The 18,610-nt window shown below is 50.0% G+C and overlaps 1 protein-coding gene across 1 annotated transcript in view; it reads left to right on the plus strand.

The window, feature by feature from the left end:
- The window catches only part of LOC140395604 (dynein axonemal heavy chain 17-like), an 896,966-nt gene that overhangs the window by 517,191 nt on the left and 361,165 nt on the right, over nt 1–18,610 (plus strand). Inside the window, exon 41 of the mRNA XM_072483576.1 lies at nt 15,121–15,258. Coding sequence (XP_072339677.1) covers nt 15,121–15,258 — 138 coding nt within the window. The remainder of the gene's footprint in view (nt 1–15,120; nt 15,259–18,610) is intronic.

The raw sequence follows: 18,610 nt of genomic DNA on the forward strand, positions 1-18,610 counted from the left end.
CGCCATCCCCTCCCCGGACATGACCACAACCAGCGTCATCAAGGCCCTCCAGGGTATTTTTACACTGTTTGGTTTCCCCGCATACATTCACAGTGATAGGGGGTCCTCCTTTATGAGCGCCGAGCTGCGTCAATTCCTGCTCAGCAAGGGCATCGCCTCGAGCAGGACGACAAGCTACAACCCCCGGGGAAACGGGCAGGTAGAAAGGGAGAACGGAACGGTCTGGAAGACCGTCCTGCTGGCCCGACGGTCCAGGAATCTCCCAGTCTCCCGCTGGCAAGAAGGCCTCCCGGTGGCCCTTCACTCCATCCGGTCGCTGCTCTGTACTACCACAAACCAGACACCTCACAAACGTCTCCTTGTTTTCCCCAGGAAGTCCTCCTCCGGGACCTCGCTCCCAACCTGGCTAGCGCCACCCGGACCCGTCCTGCTGCGGAAACATGTGAGGGCGCACAAGTCGGACCCGTTGGTCGAGAGGGTCCACCTGCTGCATGCCAATCCCCAGTACGCCCACGTAGCGTTCCCCGATGGCCGCCAAGACACGGTCTCCCTTCGGGACCTGGAGCCCCACGCGCACCCGCACCATTGCCCCCACCCTCCCCGCAGCACCTGACCGGAAGGTTAGTACTGCCGCCGCCCCTACCCAGCGCCGAACAGGCACCGACGCCCCCTACAGGCGCACCTCCCCCTGCCCACTTTCCGCCCCAACAGCGCCGCCAAGGGGTGACGAAGCTGCCTGGGAGGAAGACACCACGTTCCCGGAGTCACAACCACCGGGGCCCCCACCAGGATCATCGCCGAAGCCCAGGCGCTCCAGAAGGACGACCAGGCCACCCCATCGACTGATTCCTGCACCATAAACACTTTTCTGTTACCCTCGACATCACGGTACCTCCATACCTGGTCCTACCATGCAAAAGGCGATATTAATGCTGGCCATCACCCCGCTGGGTTCCTTTTTAACAGGGGGTGAATGTGGTAATACCAGGTATTGCATACCTGAGAGGTGGATGACCATTGGCTAGACCGAGGAGTCTACCATTGGCTAACGTACGTAGCTCCGCCCTGAGATGCGGAGTATAAGAACCAATGCCGTCCCAGCAGCCTTCACTTTCTGTATCGAAGCTGCTGGGTACAGTTCTAGCTGATCAAAGCCTATTAGTTATGACTCACCTTGTCTCGGGAGTAATTGATTGTGCATCATGTTGTTGGTTAATAAGTTGGTTGTGTTCAAGGTGGGGAGTGTTGTGGCTGATCCGGGGTAAAGATATGTGATGGTTAGTGGAAAGTTAAGGTGCTGCCGGTGGTTCTCGTAAACGTCTATGCCCTGAATTGGGATGATGTGGATTTTATGAAGCGAGTGTTAGGGAGGATCCCGGACTTGGACTTACATCGGCTGATTATGGGCGGGGGTGTGGATTTTAACACGGTCATAGATCTGAGCTTGGACCGGTCGAGCCTCAAGTCGTTGAGGGTGTTGGCGAAGGAGCTGAGGGGGTTTACGGAGCATCATGGGTGGGGTAGGTGAACCCGTGGAGGTTCGAGAGACCGAGGGCGAAGGAGTTTTCATACTTCTCCCATGTGCACCAGGTGTACTCCCGGATTGATTTTTTCGTGCTCGACAAGATGCTTTTGGCGGGGGTGGCCGACTCGGAGTATTCGCCGATTGTGGTTTCCGACCACGCACCACACTGGGTGGGACCCAGGGAGGGTCCCAGCACTCGCAGTGGAGGCTGACTGTGGAGTTGCTGGTGGATGAGGAGGTGTGTGAGTGGGTGTGGGGTGTCATTCAGGGATACGTGGAGCTGAACGACACTGCGGAAGTCACGGCTGCCACGCTGTGGGAGGCACTCAAAGCGGAAGTCAGCGGGAGTTTATATTAGTCTGGGTTCTTATAGGGAGAAAACAGAGTGGGAGGAGAGGGCAAGGATGAGATTTTGAAGGTGGACAGAGATACTCGGAGGCGCCGGAGGCAGGGCTGTTGAAGTAGAGGCTCCAGGTTTGTGCCAGTTTCCACGGAGAAGGCAGTGGGGCAGTTACAGAGGGCCAGAGGGGCAGTGTATGATTATGGGGAGTATGATTATTGGTCCATCAGTTGAGAAAGAAAGAGGCGGCGAGGGAGATTGGCAGAGTTAGGGATGTTAAGGGCAAGGTGGTGATGGACCAAGAGGGAATTAATGGGGTGATCGAGGCATTTTATAGAAATCTATACGTGTCGGAACCCCCAGCCAGAGAGGAGGGGATGCGACGGTTCCTGGATGCGTTAGAGTTTCCAAAAGTAGAGGAGGGGCTGGATCCGGTAATGGGCCCCAATTGGCCTGAGTGTGCTGATGGAGAGTATGGAGACGATGCAGGGAAGGCCCCGGGGACGGACGGATTCCCGGTAGAGTTCTATAAAAGGTTTAGGGCGGACCTTGGGCCTCTGCTGGTGAAAGTGCATAATGAAGCAAGAGAGAGGGGAGAACTCCCCCCTACATTGTCACAGGCTTCCATCTCCCTGATGGATAAGGATCCGGAGCAGTGTGGGTCGTACCACCCAATATCGATGTTAAACATGGATGCCAAGTTATTAGCAAAGGTGTTGGCTGTCGTGTTGGGTGTTCTGGTTTACAAACAAGCCAACAATGCTGGAAGTGGTGTAACGCTATTTTGTTAACTGTTCAACTATATTAACATACTATAAACGTGGGTATAAGCAATACCAGCTTAACTGTGGACCCTTTCCTATCACTAGCTATGGTGAGGCACTCAGAACATGGTAAATGTCTGTGATGCAGGCTGTGTGCTCTGAGCTGGCTGCTGCTAGAATGAGCGGAAACTCTCCTGTCCCCTGTCTTTATAGTGCTTGTGCTCTCACTGGTCATTGGCTGCAGTGTTATGTATGCTGGTTGGTCCTACAGCATGTCCATCAGTGTGTGTATGTGATTGCACCAAAATGTACTGATGTATATTATGACATTGGCATCGCGAATTGAGGACTGTGTCCCAAGGGTGATAGATGAAGATCAAACGGGTTTTGTGAAGGGGAGGCAGTTGTCAATGAATGTGAGGAAGCTACACGATGTAACCATGATGCCTTCGGAGAGGCAAGAAGCGGAGGTAGTGGTGGCGATGGACGCGGAGAAGACGTTTGATCGGGTGAAGTGGGCATATTTGTTGGAGATGCTGGGGTGGTTCGGGTTCAGGCAATTTGGATTCAGCTGTTGTATAAGGTGCCGATTGCGAGTGTGCAGACGAACCGAGTGAGTTTGGGGTACATTGGGCTGCATCATGGGATGAGGCAGGGGTGCCCGCTCTCCCCGTTGGCGATAGAGCCGCTGGCAATGGGGGCGTCGAGGGACTGGAGAGGGATTGAGCGGGAAGGCATCGAGCATAGGGTCACATTGTATGCGGACGATCTGCTGCTGTATGTTTCGGACCAGGTGGGCAGTATCGGAGGCATCATGGTGATCCTGGGCAGGTTGGCCGGTTCTTGGGGTACAAATTGAATATGGGAAAAAGCTAGGTGTTCCCAATTGAGATTAGAGGGCACGATTATAGGCTAGGAAGATTGTCGTTTCGAGTGGTGGGAGTGAGATTTAGATATTTGGGTATCCAGGTGGCGCGGAGCTGTGTGCAGTTGTACAAACTGAACCTGGCTTGGTTGGTGAGCAGATGAGGGCGGACTTTAAGAGGTGGGTTCCGCTGCCACTGTCGCTGTAAGCTCCTTTGCCAATGCAAAAAGAAGCAGGGAGAGTGCATTCCAAAATACCCTGAGCTCACCCGATTCGTCCTAACACTCACTACAGGTGCTTTATATAACAATCCACAAACCCCTGCCCGAACCCAAACCATCCCAGTACTTCCCACAGATATTCCCATTCTACCCAATCAAAGGCCTTCTCCGTGTCCATAGCAATTGCCACCTACACCTCCTGTCCTTCTGGGTGCATCATAATCACATTCAATAAGTGCCTAATGTTCGCCGACAGATGCCTCCCCTTTCCGAACCCCGTCTGGTCCTCCCCTATCACCCCCAGCACACAGTCCTCAATCCACGAGGCCAAGATCTTTCCCACTAGCTTGGCATCCACATTTAGCAGTGAGATCGGGCAGTAGGACACACACTGCTCTGGGTCCTTATCATTCTTCAAAATTAAGGATATCGAAGCCTGTGATAATGTAGGGGGCAGCTCCCCCTTCTCCCTCGCCTCATTGTATGCCCTTACCAGCAGAGGCCCCAGATCCCTCGAAAACTTTTTATAAAATTCCACCGGGAACCCATCCATGCCCGGGGCCTTCCCTGCCTGCATCGCTCCCATGCCCTCCACCACCAGTCCAATGGGTATCCCAAGCTCCTCTACCAGATCCTCCTCCACTTTCGGGAACTGCAACCCGTCCAAATATGGTTGCATTCTCTCTCCCCCGCCGAGGGCTGCGATTCATATAGTTTTTTATAAAATTCCTCAATGCCCCATTCAGCCCGCCCGGGTCCAAGATCGCCTCTGCCCACCCATCCTTCGCCTTTCCGATCTCCCTCGCCGCCTCCTGCTTCCTAACTTGGTGGGCCAGCATTCTGCTTGCTGTCTCCCCATATTCTGCCCCCCTGGCTCTCCGTAACTGCCCCACTGCTTTCCCCATGAACGCCAACCCGAACTCCATCTGGAGCTTCTGCCGCTCCTTCGACAAACCTTCCCCAGGGGCCTCCGAGTACTATCTATCTACCCATAGGGTCTCTTCCACCAGCCTAGACATCTCTGCCCACTCCATCTTATCCCTATGTGCCCGGGTCGATATAAACTCCCCCCTGACCACTGCCTTAAACGCCTCCCACAGCGTGGCGGCCAAAACCTCACCTGTGGCATTCAGCTCCACATATCCCCGAATAGCAGCCCTCACCCCAGGGGCAGCACGGTAGCTTTGTGGATAGCACAATTGCTTCACAGCTCCAGGGTCCCAGGTTCGATTCCGGCTTGGGTCACTATCTGTGCGGAGTCTGCACATCCTCCCAGTGTGTGTGCGTGGGTTTCCTCCGAGTGCTCCGGTTTCCTCCCACAGTCCAAAGATGTGCAGGTTAGGTGGATTGGCCATGATTGCCCCTAGTGTCCAAAATTGCCCTTCGTGTTGGGTGGGGTTACTGGGTTATGGGGATAGGTAGGATGGCGGTGTTGACCTTGGGTAGGGTGCTATTTCCAAGAGCCGGTGCAGACTCGATGGGCCGAATGGCCTCCTTCTGCACTGTAAATTCTATGATAATCTATGATAATCACCCGCTCGCAAACCTCCTCGTCTGCTAGCAATCCCATGTCTAACCTCCAATGCGCATGCTGGTCTCCTCCCCGATCCACTTCAAAGTCCACCCAGAGACCACAATTGCTGAGTACCCCGTGTTGACCACCCCCGGCAGCAGAACCTTGTCCACCACAAAGTAATCAATCCGCGAGTATATAATACATGGGTGAATTATGAAAATTCCTTCACCCTCAGCCACCCAAACCACCATGGATCCACCCCACCGTGCACTCCTTGAACCACTTAAGGACCTTCACCACCACCGTCACCCTCCCCAATCGCAGACTTGACCGATCCAATCTCAGCTCGATAATGGTATTAAAACGCGCCCCCACCACCCCCATAATCAACTGGTGCGAGTCCAGGTCCAGGACCTTCCCCCAACACCCACCTCATGAATTCGACATTTTCCCAATTTGGGCATGCAAGTTCACTAGAACCATTGGCATCCCCTCCAATTTCCTGCTCACCATCAGAAACCACCCCCCCCCCGGATCCGGCACTATATTCAGCACCTCAAATGCTACCCACTTATTTATTAGCACTGCCAGTCTCCATGTCTTCATACGCAACCCCGAGTGAAATTCCTGTCCAACCCACCCCTTCCTCAGCCTAGTCTCCCCAATTTTCAAATGCATTTCCTATAGAAATGCCACATCCGCCTTTAAGCTCCTCAGGTGTGCCAACACACATGACCGTTTGCCTGCCCCGTTCAGCCCTCTCACATTCCATGTGACCAGCCTGGTCAGAGGCACCGCGCCACCCTCCCCTGCCAGTCAACCATAACATTTTTTGGGCCAGCCCCCGGCCCGCATCCCGCCAGGCCTGTCCTCAGATGTCCACCATCACCAACTCCCTCCTTATTGCACCCCCGTTAGCAGTCCCCCCCCCACCCATAAACATACTAAAAATCCCATCCCCCTCGAAAGCTCTAACTACCTGATCGCCCCCCACTACGCTCCCATTAACTAGTTCGCTCAGCTAACCTAGCAGCCCCCACCCATGGCGCCAAGCATCCTACCCCCCCCCTCCCCCCCACTGATTTCCCTCCCCACCCTGCCCTGCTCGCACACGGCCATGGTATAAACAACAATAACAATGAAAAGACGTTGTGGGTCAGCCAAAGGGAGGCTGGTTACAGCATCCCAAACGTCACCCCTTTCTTAAAGAGGGCAGACTTGACCCGGTTGAATCCTGCTCTCCTCTGCCAGTTCCACGCCCATGTCCTGATATACCCGGAGCTTGGTACCGTCCTAGGTACACCTCCTCGTCTGCCTGGCCCACCGCAAGATCTTTTCTTGATCCAAAACACTGTGTAGCCTCACCATCATCACTCTTGGTGGCTTGTTCACCTGCAGCTTGTTAGATGTTTAGCTGCTGTGGTATAAAGAGTCAAAGGTTCTGCTGCTTTTCCACAAAACACCTTTAATTTCCTTCAACAGACTTTTCACAAAACTCGAACATCACATCACCTGACACAAGGGCCACCTGAAGCCCCTTTACATATCAGTGTCAATTATTGGATGCTTAACATAAATGAGACAACTAATTGGAATGTCTCTCAACCCATTACTTAACAGTCTCCCCTTCCTTGGAGGGAAAAAAATAATTAGGTGAAACAAAGTTACAAGAAACTCAAACACACACGCAATTTCCCCCCTTCTTTTTTTTTTCATTTTTGGAAGAAGAAAAAATAAACAGTCACAGAAACAGGCGCCCTTTTTTAACAATATCCAGAGTTTCTGTGAACTAGCCCCTCTTTTTGTAAAACAGTCTGACAATTGATAGCTCGTGTCAACCCATTTAATTTTTGTTATTTCCCCTCTGTCCAACATCTGCTTCAAACTTGCGATGTCTATCCTTAACCTTTTTTCATTGACACTTTTTGTAGAGTGCACATTTACCCATAGGGATTTATTGTCAATGTGACATTCAATAGGTATATTTCCCAAATCCCCTAATCCCAAAATTTCTGTCAATATCTGAGATATATAAAAGCCCATATCCACGGCCTCTACAAGGCTTAACGTCTCAGCAGCCAAAGTGCTTTTGACTACTCTCCTTATTTCCGTTGTTTCCCACACAAGAGGGCAACATTTACCATTGTTCCCCAAAAGAAAAATTATAAAACCTCCTGCACTTGAAACCCAATCACATAGATTTGCATAGGACGCATCACTATAAACTATGAGTTTCAAGTGCTTAAGGTCACCTAAAACCAGGAACCTCAAAACACACTCCTGCATTTTTAGTTTGACCAACGCTTTATTTGCTCTTATTATGTCTTCCACTTTGGGATCATTCATTCATAAAACTGACCTTACCGAAAAGTACCACACTCTAGATGCATCATTCAATCCATATACACATTTGTTCAACTTCCAGAGTACCCCTTCTGTGTTAACTGCCTCTTTCGGAGGACAGAGAAAAATGTCTCTTTGGAGCTGATGCCCCTGCAAAAAGGCAGCTTTTATATCTATAGATTTGAATTCCCATGCCTTTGTGGCTAATAGAGCCAAGAAGATCTTTAAAACAACCTTTCTTGCCGTAGGCGAATCTACCCTTAAATCCTGATCTTTTAAGTTTTCTTCAAATCCCCTTGCCACAAGCCTGGCCTTTGCCTTATAAGTTCCATTATTGTACTTTTCCATACGAATCCATCTGTGGGATCGAGCTCTTTGTCCCCTATCTGGTACTTCCGTGTATACCCCAAATTCACTCCAACTATGCACTTCTTGCTGTTTGGCATCTTGGATAACTTTTTCACTTCATTTATTGGAAGCCACCAAAATCTCACGTGCATGTGGGCTTCTACTCCTATTAGTATTCGTAGTCTTACTCATGTTCCGAGATCTTGATAAACTACGTCCCCTCTCCCGCCTGATATCTCGTTCTGTACTGCTTGATCTTTCCCTTCTGCTGTGGGATGTCCTTTCAATAGTTCGCGACCTTTTCCTGCGGACCTGTTCACTATCCGATGTACTATCAGAGCTGGCACTGCGTTTCTGCGCCCTCCATTTTTGAACTTCGTTTTCCCAATCCATTGTCTTGACTTCCTCCCCTGAATGCTGTACATTTAACCAATGTTTATACTTTCCAGTGGCCTTCCCTGCTCTACTAATAACAGTTGCATCCTTCCATTGACTAGACCCTTCAGGCAAGTATGTCACTTTTTTACCAACTTTTGGCAGTTGCCTTTTCGGAAAAATGGCCTGTTCTAATTCATCAGAAGTGTTTTGTTCCTCTACAGAAACCCTGTCTATATCAGTTAACTGGTCCTCATAGTTCTGTAACACGTGCGTACCAGATGATCCTGGTTCCTCATCATGTCTGTCTGCTCTGTCTAAATTTGAAAATTTGTAATCTGTACCTATTATCAGTGATGAATGTACCCTAACAGTTTGATTACCATGTTGCAAAATAATTGTTTTGCCATCTATGCCTATGATCTTCTCTGGGCCTTTCCATTCATTAGAATTGTCTCTCTTATAGTATACCATGTCTCCTTGCTGAAAAACGGCATCTGATGGCCGTACATTATGTCTTAAAGCGCTGCGAATTCTTTCAGAGACTTCTGCTTCCAGAAAGGCTTTTCTACTGCTATGTAATGCATTTAAATGCTCAGCAAAAGCAGAGCTAATTCCCAAGCTGGAGGCTGGTCATCTAAGATGGATGGAATTTTAGGGTTTCTACCAAACACTAATTGTAGGGACTATAGCCCCCAACCATCTGCAATGAATTCTTTGCATGTACCGCCCATGCTAAAGCTGAATTTAACTTGCAGTTTGGTCTATCCGGCAAAATTTTCCGGAGCATGTCATCTATTACTGCGTGGTTTGTTTCACACGCACCATTACTAAATGGGCTTTCCGCAGCCGTATTCATAACTGTGATATTCATATTTTCACACATATCCTTAAACTCATCATTAGCAAATTCTCCCCCATTGTCCGTAAGGAATTTTGCCGGTGGGACCATTCCTGTCCCTATCCATTTTTCCATGATTTGATCCAGAATTACGCTCTTTTCTTTACTTAGTACAATCGTTGATTGACTAAATTTGGTTGCTAAATCTACAAAATGCAAAATAAATATATTATTGGCTTTGTCCCAGATCTTAAGGTCATTGGCCACAACGTCGTTAAAATCCTTGGCCAAAGGTAAGGTTACTATCGGTCGTGCTGGTGTCCTTCTGTACTTCCTACAAACTTCACAGCGATCACTAACCTGGTCTATCAGTTTAGTGTAGTCTTCATCCCTTAATAAATTTTTCAGCCTCCGAGGAGACAGATGTGCAAATTGCCTATGCAGTTTTAATACCACAAGCTTTTTATCAGCTAAAGTCCCATTTTCAACTGCCGTTAACACATCCTTAACAACTGTACTTGAAATATTATTTGTCAGTAATGGAATACAATAGTGTCCCGACTGTAAATTGTAAGTCCACCGTCTTTCCAAAAACTGCTGCCTTATCCTGTTCTATATCCAGTTTCATGTGTGCTTTCTTCATCGACAGTCCGCTCAGAAGCAAAGGTATCTCACTTGATACAACATCCGTGCTAATGAAATGATTCACTCTGGCAATATTGCAAGGGATCACCACTCTTTTCAGCGACTTCAGAGTATTATCATCCCCAAACCTGAAACTTGTAGAACTTTCAAATTCCTTAACATTGTTACGATTTTCAGCATTCAAAGAGTCCAGGTAACATTTTAACCAGTCAATTCCACACACAGTAGATGTGCAGCCACTGTCCAATACAGCACAGTTGAAGGATTCTGCAACCAACACCCTCATTACCGGCATAAAACTGCTTGTCAGTAGGACAATGCCTTCTTTCTGGTCACTATCTTTTTCCTCTTCTGACTCTTCCGTGTCATGTGTCGCTTCAAACATTCTATTATAACGTGTTGGGCAGTTGAAAGCATAATGATATTGAGAGTCACATCGAAAACATCGATTTATCATACCCCGGGCATTTCTGGGGTTCATCTTCCTATTGTAGGTTCTAATTGGGTTTCTGTCTTCGTACTTTCCGGGTCCCGATCTCCCTCTATAGTCTTGGAATCTGTTTGTAACCATGCGATTTCGCCATCCTGTTAATAGTGTGTCTTCTATATTCTGCTTTATTGCAGGCTGACCTATTTGGGTCATCCGAGCTATCAGAATCGAATATTTCCCCAGAAACTTTTTTAAACCTTCTGTCATCTGATCGAATAAGGTATCCTTATCCGCAAACTGAACTCCTGTCAAAACCAGGAGCCTATCCATGTTGCTCACTCTAGCACAGTCAAGTAATTTAAAGGCCAACACAGACTGTGGAAATTCCAGGTGGTGTTTCTGCAGCCTTTTATATAGTCTGCCAAATTCCATTATATAGTCTTCCATGGAGAATTCCGCTATTTTCCGGAACCTATCAAAATCCGACCATGCTTCATACTCACTTAACAAGTCATCCTTTTTATAAATCTTATCCATGTAACATAATAGAGTCTCCAGACCTTCATCTGAGTCTAACTCTTCCAATTCCAGCTCAGAAAACACTTTGCTTCGGATTTTACTGTCATAAGGTAATGAAAGAGGCAATGCCATACCTTGTTTTCTCTTTCCCAAGGCAGTTACCTTAGTCCACATAACTACTCACTTCCCCATTGATCGTACAATCCCCTTTCAGAAAAGAAGGGGGGTAGTAATATCCAGCCATCTTTATCCTCGGTTCAGCCATATTTATTGATTTTTTTCTCACTCACTCCTTGGTTTGGTCTGGAAAGGTTGTATCTTTCAACCCTTCACACTTGCACAGCAACCATCCTCTGCTACCATTTGTTAGATGTTTAGCTGCTGTAGTATAAAGAGTCAAAGGTTCTGCTGATTTTCCACAAAACACCTTTCATTTCCTTCAACAGACTTTGCACAAAACTCTAACATCACATCACCTGACACAAGGGCCACCTGAAGCCCCTTTACATATCAGTGTCAATTATTGGATGCTTAACATAAATGAGACAACTAATTGGAATGTCTCTTAACCCATTACTTAACACGGCTTCCTCATCAGCGCCCTATGTGCTGGTTGACTTCCCGGGGCCGGTCGAAGGACCCTTCCCCCATTAGATGCTCCAACATCTTGGCCAAATTAGAGCCTGCATCCGCTCCCTCGATGCCCTCTGGCATCGCCACTATTTTCAGATTCTGCCTCCGGGAATGGTTCTCCAAATACTCCGTGTTCTCTTTGAGCCGGCGGGCCGAGCCAGGAGACTCGCATTAAGTTTCACTCCTGCCCGATTCACCGGGCCATTGCGATCCCTGGCTGGCGGCCTCGGAGAATCCCCCCCCCCTCCCCCCCACCCCCGCCCCAGCCCCCAAATGACTTTTGTTGAATTATGGAGGTTAAACACTCACTTCCATAGTTTGTGAAAGGTTGATTAGTCACAACTGTTCTTGTGCTGGATCTCCTTGACAATGGTTGCTTTTTGCAAGAGGTGACTGCCAAGGTATTAGATGTGTTCACCATTTTTTTTATTCGTTTGTGGGATGTGAACAGTGCTGGTTAGGCCAGCATTTATTGTCGATCCATAATTGTTCTTGAGAAGATGATGGTCTCCTGTCGTCTTCAACCTCTGCAGTCCATATGTTGTAAAAACAGCCACAGTGCTGTTAGGGAGGGAATTTGACCCATTGACAATGAAGGAATGGCAATATATTTCAAAGTCAGGATGGTGGGTGACTTGGAGGGAACTTCCAGGTGGTGGTGTCCCATACATCTGCTGCCCTTGTCCTTTCCAGAGGTAGAGGTTGCAGGTTTGGAAGTTGCTGTTTAAGGAGCTTTGGTGAGTTACTACAGTGCATCTTGTAGATGGTAAATACTGCTGCCACTGTGTGCCGGTGGTGGAAGGAGTGAATATTGAAGTTGGTAGATGGGGCGCCAATTAAGCAAGCTACACCTGGATGGTTTCAAGCTTTTTGAGTGATTTTGGAGCTGTAAATTTCGAGGAAAGTGGAGAGTTTGCCACAACATCCCTGCCTTATGCCCTGTCGATAGTGGAAGGCTTTGAGAAGTCAGGAGGTGAGTTACTCTCTGCAGAATTCATAGCCTCTGCCTTGCTCTTGTATCCACAATATTTATATGGTTGTCCAGTTCAGTTTCTGGTCAATGGTAACCCAGGATGTTGATAGTTGCGGACTTAACAATGCTAATACCATTGAATGTCCATGGCAATGTTTATATTCTGTCTTGTTGGAGATAGCCATTGCCTGGCACTTGCGTAGCACAAATGTGAATTGCCATTTATCAGCCCAAGACTGACTACTGTCCAGGTCTTGCTGCATGGACAAAGACAACTTCATTATCTGAGGAGTCGGAAATGGGCCTGAACATGGTGCAATCAAGCCTGAACATCCTCACTTCTGATCTTATGATGGAGAGAAGACCATTGATGAAAGAGCTGTAGATAACTGAGCCTGGATCCTTGCCGCTTGCCGGGCAGGGGTCTGCTAGGGATGGGAGGACTGGTGGGGAATGGCCAGGGGATGGACTGTGGGGTCGCGGTTTGCGGGTTAGGTTACACGCACGGCTGGTGCCATGTTGTACGGTGCAGGTCGTCAGTCGTGCGCATGTGCGGCCCGGGACCCATCAATTCTCTGGACGTTTTCAGTGCGACCCACGGGTGTTTCACGAGGCACGGGTGCTTGCCACTCACTGGGACCGGAATCGGTGACGGGTTCGCGCCGATTTTCCTGACGTGAACCTCCTGCCGATTCTTCGTTCGAGCCAGCACTTAGTCGCAGAAATGGAGAATCCCGCCCAGAGACTTTCAAACGAAAGGCACAAGGCATCAAATGAAGGGCAGCACAGTAGCACAAATGGCTAGCACAGCGCCAGGGTCCCAGGTTCGATTCCCCGCTGGGGCACTGTCTGTGCAGAGTCTGCAAGTTCTCCCCATGTCTGCGTGGGTTTCCTCCGGGTGCTCTGGTTTCCTCCCAGTCCAAAGATGTGCAGGTTAGGTGGATTGGCCATGCTAAATTGCCCAGTGTCCAAAAAGGTTAGGAGGCGTTATTGGGTTATCGCTGGCTTTTGCAAAAGATGGATTACGTTTAAAATAGAGACTGTCTCCAGAAATTTCAGCTTACATTGGCCTCAGTTCAACTGGAATTTCAAAACCACCATAAAAAAACCGCCATCTGCCTCAGCCATGGACTCATAAACAGTGAACTTTATTTTCGATTTAACATTTTATCGGTACCCTCTTAATTTTACATGCTTCTGTGTGTCTGTGATGCAAAGATCACGGCATGGATTTCCGTTTTAAATATCCTTGTACCTATTCCTGGGTGTGTTTTTAGCTCAATAAACATGAAACCCTTTGGGCTGGATTCTCCGATTTTGAGGCTATGTCCGGAGCATGTGTCTACACTTATGACCAAAAATTCGGCACCACCCCCACACCAATGCTCCGCCCGTGAGGGGATGCAGCTGGGCCACAGAAAGCCCCTGGCTTTACTTGTAGATACGGAGGAAGAATTACCAGGTCCGTGGCTGCGTATGCGTATGGCGGAGACCTGCAGCGCTGACCCGGCCTGCCAGATAGTGCCCCCCTGTAATCCCCTTTGCCACCCCTCCACAAGTCCCCCCAGCCCTCGGCGAAGCCCCCCGGCCGGCGGAACGGCTCACCCCCCCCCCTGCCGCCGACTGTGGCGGCACTGGACACAGTCCACAGTCTCCACGCGAGGTCCCCGAAAATTGTGAGCACACGCGTCCCACGCCTTCGCGAAGTCAGCCATCTGGGGCGGAGCATCGGGGAGAGCCTCAGGTGACGTCCTGAGGCCGTCCCAACGGCGTGCGACATACTCAGTGCTGAAGCTATTTTTGGGGGGGCGCAGCATCAGAAAAACAGCGTGCCCCCGATTTTGATGTTAAAACGGATTCTCCGGCCAATCACCGAATGCGATTTCGGCGTCGCCAATCGGAGAATCCAGCCCTTTTTCTTCAGGTTAATGAAAGCATATGAGACTGAGTTCTTTGCAAACAACACATAAATGATAAAGTACAGACGTTGAATTAATACCACCATCCTTATAAATTACAAAAAAAAATCCGGTGACATCAATCAATCAAGGGGTGGGCAAGTCCTGGCATGTGTCCTCCCCAGTTATACCAATTCCGACATCCCTTTACTTCTTTACCCTCACTAAGACTCATACAATTATTATCCGAGCATTATGGGTCTCCTTATTCTTCCAACAAAATGCACCAACTCACATTTAATCAAAAATTTATTTGCCAATTACATGCCCATTCTGAAAACTTCCTATATTTTGTCACATTTGGCCTTTCTATGAACCACACTTCCCAATTTGGTGTAGTCTTCAAACTTTGAAAACATAATTGTATTTCTCAAACTCAAATTATTAATGTAAATTATGATCATCAGTGGTCCCAATATTGATCCCTGTGTAATACCACTTTACTCATTTTGCTGGTCTGAGCTAGTTTACAAGAAGTATATTCCACATCGTTGTATCTTGTGAGTTTGAAAAGTCACCCAACCATCTCTCCTGACGCTTCCTGGCTACAAGCTCAGATCATTGGCATTTCATCCTGTGTCCAGTGGCTGGCGAGAGAAAAACAATTGATGAAAATTATCAAATTCAGCAAGATCAGTAGGATCTCCAAGTACCTGGGATCTCTAAATATTGGGACCATTGTTTCAATAGTTAACAATGTGATGAGGTATTGGAGCACGACCGCAATACTATTTGTAGTCCATGAGTGAATTTATGATAATTTATAGTCAGGTATTTTAGTAGCTTGTTCTTTTAATAGGATGTATTTTTCCATATTTGTATAGATTGTTAAGCAGTCAATACTAGAACTCCATCTGCAGCCTGAAGATAGCTTTGTTCTGAAAATAATTCAGCTAGAGGAAATACTTCAAGTACGTCATTCAGTCTTTGTTGTTGGCAATGCTGGAACTGGAAAATCGCAGGTAAATACTAGTGTGAAATGCTTGATGTTATGAAGCAGTGATATTTAAAATTTAATTAAAACCTTTATCCACAATGTCGTCAACAACTTACTTAAATGTTTGCGGACATCAAGGGCAGGATTCTCCATTTCTGAGACTTGGGCGGAATTCTCCGATGCCGACGCCAAAATCGCATTCGGTGATTGGGCGGAGAATTCCTTTTGACACCGAAATCGGGGTTGCGCCTGTTCTCAGATGCTCTGCCCCCTCCAAAACAGCGTCATCGGTGAATACTCCTGAGTCCGTAGGACGGCCTCAGGACGTCATCTGAAGGCCCTCCCCAGATGCTGCGCCCCCGATGGGCCGACTTCCCGACGGTGCGTATCACTTGTGGTCGAAGGTTTCGTCAACCTTGCTTGGCGGCTGCGGACTGTGTGCAGCACTGCCACAGTCGGGGGGGGGGGTTCCGCTGGCCGGGGCGACTTTGGCAGGGGCTGGGGGGACTGGTGGGGAGTGTCCTGGGGTGGCGAGTGGGGTTACAGGGGGAACTATCTGGCAGGCTGGGTCTGTGCGCGGCAGGCGCCATGTTGTACGGCGCTATCGCTGCAGGCCGCCACCGTGTGCATGCGCGGCCACGGACTCAGCAATTCCCCGGCCGTATCTGCTGGGAGTGCCGGGGGTTTTAAGTGGCGCGGCTGATAGCCACCCACCGAGCGGAGCATCAGTGCGGGGGCGACGGCGACATTTCCGTCGTAAGACTAGACTCATGCTCCGGACATGGCCTCAAAATCGGAGAATCCAGCCCCAAGTGCTGACGCCAACTGAGAATTTGTGGACTTTCACGACAGAAAAACTGGCGCCGCACCTGGACCGATTCTGCTACTATTATTGGGCTAGCACCAACGCCACATAGAACACAATCGATTCTAATGAGAAACAGTGCCGGATTCGCCGATTTTGGGATTGGCACTCAGGAGGCTGACATGCTGCAGCCGCATATACACACTTCACTCCCCACACACTCCATCCCAGCCATCAACATGGCAGCGGAGAGAGCATCCCCAAGATTTACCTGTGGATAATCTAGGGAACTACACGCCAGTGAGCCTTACGTCAGTGGTAGGGAAATTACTGGAGAGAATTCTTCGAGACAGGATCTACTCCCATTTGGAAGCATATGGACGTATTAGTGAGAGGCAGCATGGTTTTGTGAAGGGGAGGTTGTGTCTCACTAACTTGATAGAGTTTTTCGAAGAGGTCACAAAAATGATTGATGCAGGTAGGGTAGTGGATGTTGTCTATATGGACTTCAGCAATGCCTTTGACAAGGTCCCTCATGATAGACTGGTGCAAAAGGTGAAGTCACACGGGATCAGGGGTGAGCTTGTACGAGGCAAGCTTTTTACGCAGAGGGTAGTGGGTGCCTAGAACTCGCTGCCGGAGGAGGTGGTGGAAGCAGGGACGATAGTGACATTTAAGGGGCATCTTGACAAATACATGAATAGGATGGGAATTGAGGGATACGGACCCAGGAAGTGTAGGAGATTGTAGTTTAGTCGGGCAGCATGTTCGGCACGGGCTTGGAGGGCTGAAGGGGCTGTTCATGTGCTGTACTTTTCTTTGTTCTTTGTTCTTTGTACCGCCGCCTTTTGTCGTGCCTTGGCACAGGTGGCAGAGGCGGTCAGTGCCGTGGGCAACACCGTCCGGACCGGCCAGAAAAAGCTGCATGACCTCCTCAGGGCAGCCATGTGAGTAGGCAGCACTGCCCCTGGTACCAACCCACGTCCCACACATCTGTAACTAGACCCTCCGCCCCAAAGGGCGGCTGCACACCTACCCTGCACCATATGCCAGCACCCATACCTGCCGCCATGGTCGGGTGCCACTGAGGCCACCGACTACCCATCCCCTGGGCTGCATGATTCTGACTGTTTAGCACTGTCGTTTTCTGTCGTCGTCCCCACCCCAGGAGAAGGCCGGGCGCAACAGCCGTGAGCGGATGAAGACGGGAGGGGGATCGACGGACCTGCAGCCCTGCACCATGGCAGAGCAGAGGGTCCTGGACATGGCTGGTTGCATGGAGGAAAGGGAGGTCGCCAACATGGAAGTGAGGCCCCGCTTAACACGTGTGTCAACACCCCCCCACATACCATCTCACCCTGACTTTCAACCCCACACCACCCTCACCCCCACACCACCCTCACCCTCACCCCCACACCACCCTCACTCCCACAGCACCCTCACCCTCACACCACCCTCACTCCCACAGTACCCTCACCCCCACCCTCACCCCGTCCTCACCTCCACACCACCCTCAACCCCATCCTCATCCCACACCACCCTCACCCCATCTCAATTCACAGCACCCTCACCTCACACCACACCACCCTCACCCCACACCACCCTCACCCCCCCTCACTCCACACCACCCTCACCCCCAAACCACCCTCACCCCACACCCACACCACACAACCCTCATCCCCACAATCATCCCACACCACCTCACCTCCACACCACCCTCACCCCCCCTCACCCCACACCATCCTCACCTCCACACCACCCTCATCCCCACCCTTACCCCCAAACCACCCTCACCCCACACCCACCACACCACACAACCCTCATCCCCACAATCATCCCACACCACCTCACCTCCACCCCACCCTCATCCCCAACCTCACCCCCACACCACCCTCACCCCCACACCACCCTCACCTTCACACCACCTTCAACTCCACACCACCCTCATCCCCACCCTCACCCCCACATACCCTTGCACCACCCGCACCCCACCCTCACCCCCGCACCACCCACAACCCCTTCCTCATCCTATACCACCCGCACCCCCATCCTTACCCTACACCACTCCCACTACCCTCCAGCCCGCAGTCTAATCATGTGTCTTGTCTTGTGTCTTACAGGACCTGCTAGAGATGGGGTGGGTCCATCTGACGTCCTCCGCCCCAGCCAGTGCCACAGCCGGAGTCCCACCTGTGCGCCGACAGCGATGGGAGTAGCTTGGATACAGGCCCTCCACCCGAGACTCAGGAGACCCTGGAGCTCAGGTCGGAGGATGACATTGATTTTCCGTTACAGCTGTCTCCAACACCCGCCACCATCCCAGAGACACTCAACATGGTTGGGCACATTAGTGAAGAGGCTCCTGGGACACTCTCTGGTGCTCATCACATAGCCGCTCTGGTACAGCAGGTGGAGGTCGAAACACCCGAGGGGGTGGACGGTCAGAAAACAAGCCGACCCCAGGGACTAGCAGCCGTCCAGATGGGTTTTGGGCTTCTGGAACAGAAAGTCCCATCAATCGTGAAAATGCAGTCGCAGAGCCAGGGACTACATGAGGGGTTGTCAGCGAGCA

This window comes from Scyliorhinus torazame, chromosome 18 (assembly GCF_047496885.1).
Source record: "Scyliorhinus torazame isolate Kashiwa2021f chromosome 18, sScyTor2.1, whole genome shotgun sequence".
NCBI classification, from domain to species: Eukaryota; Metazoa; Chordata; class Chondrichthyes; order Carcharhiniformes; family Scyliorhinidae; genus Scyliorhinus; species Scyliorhinus torazame.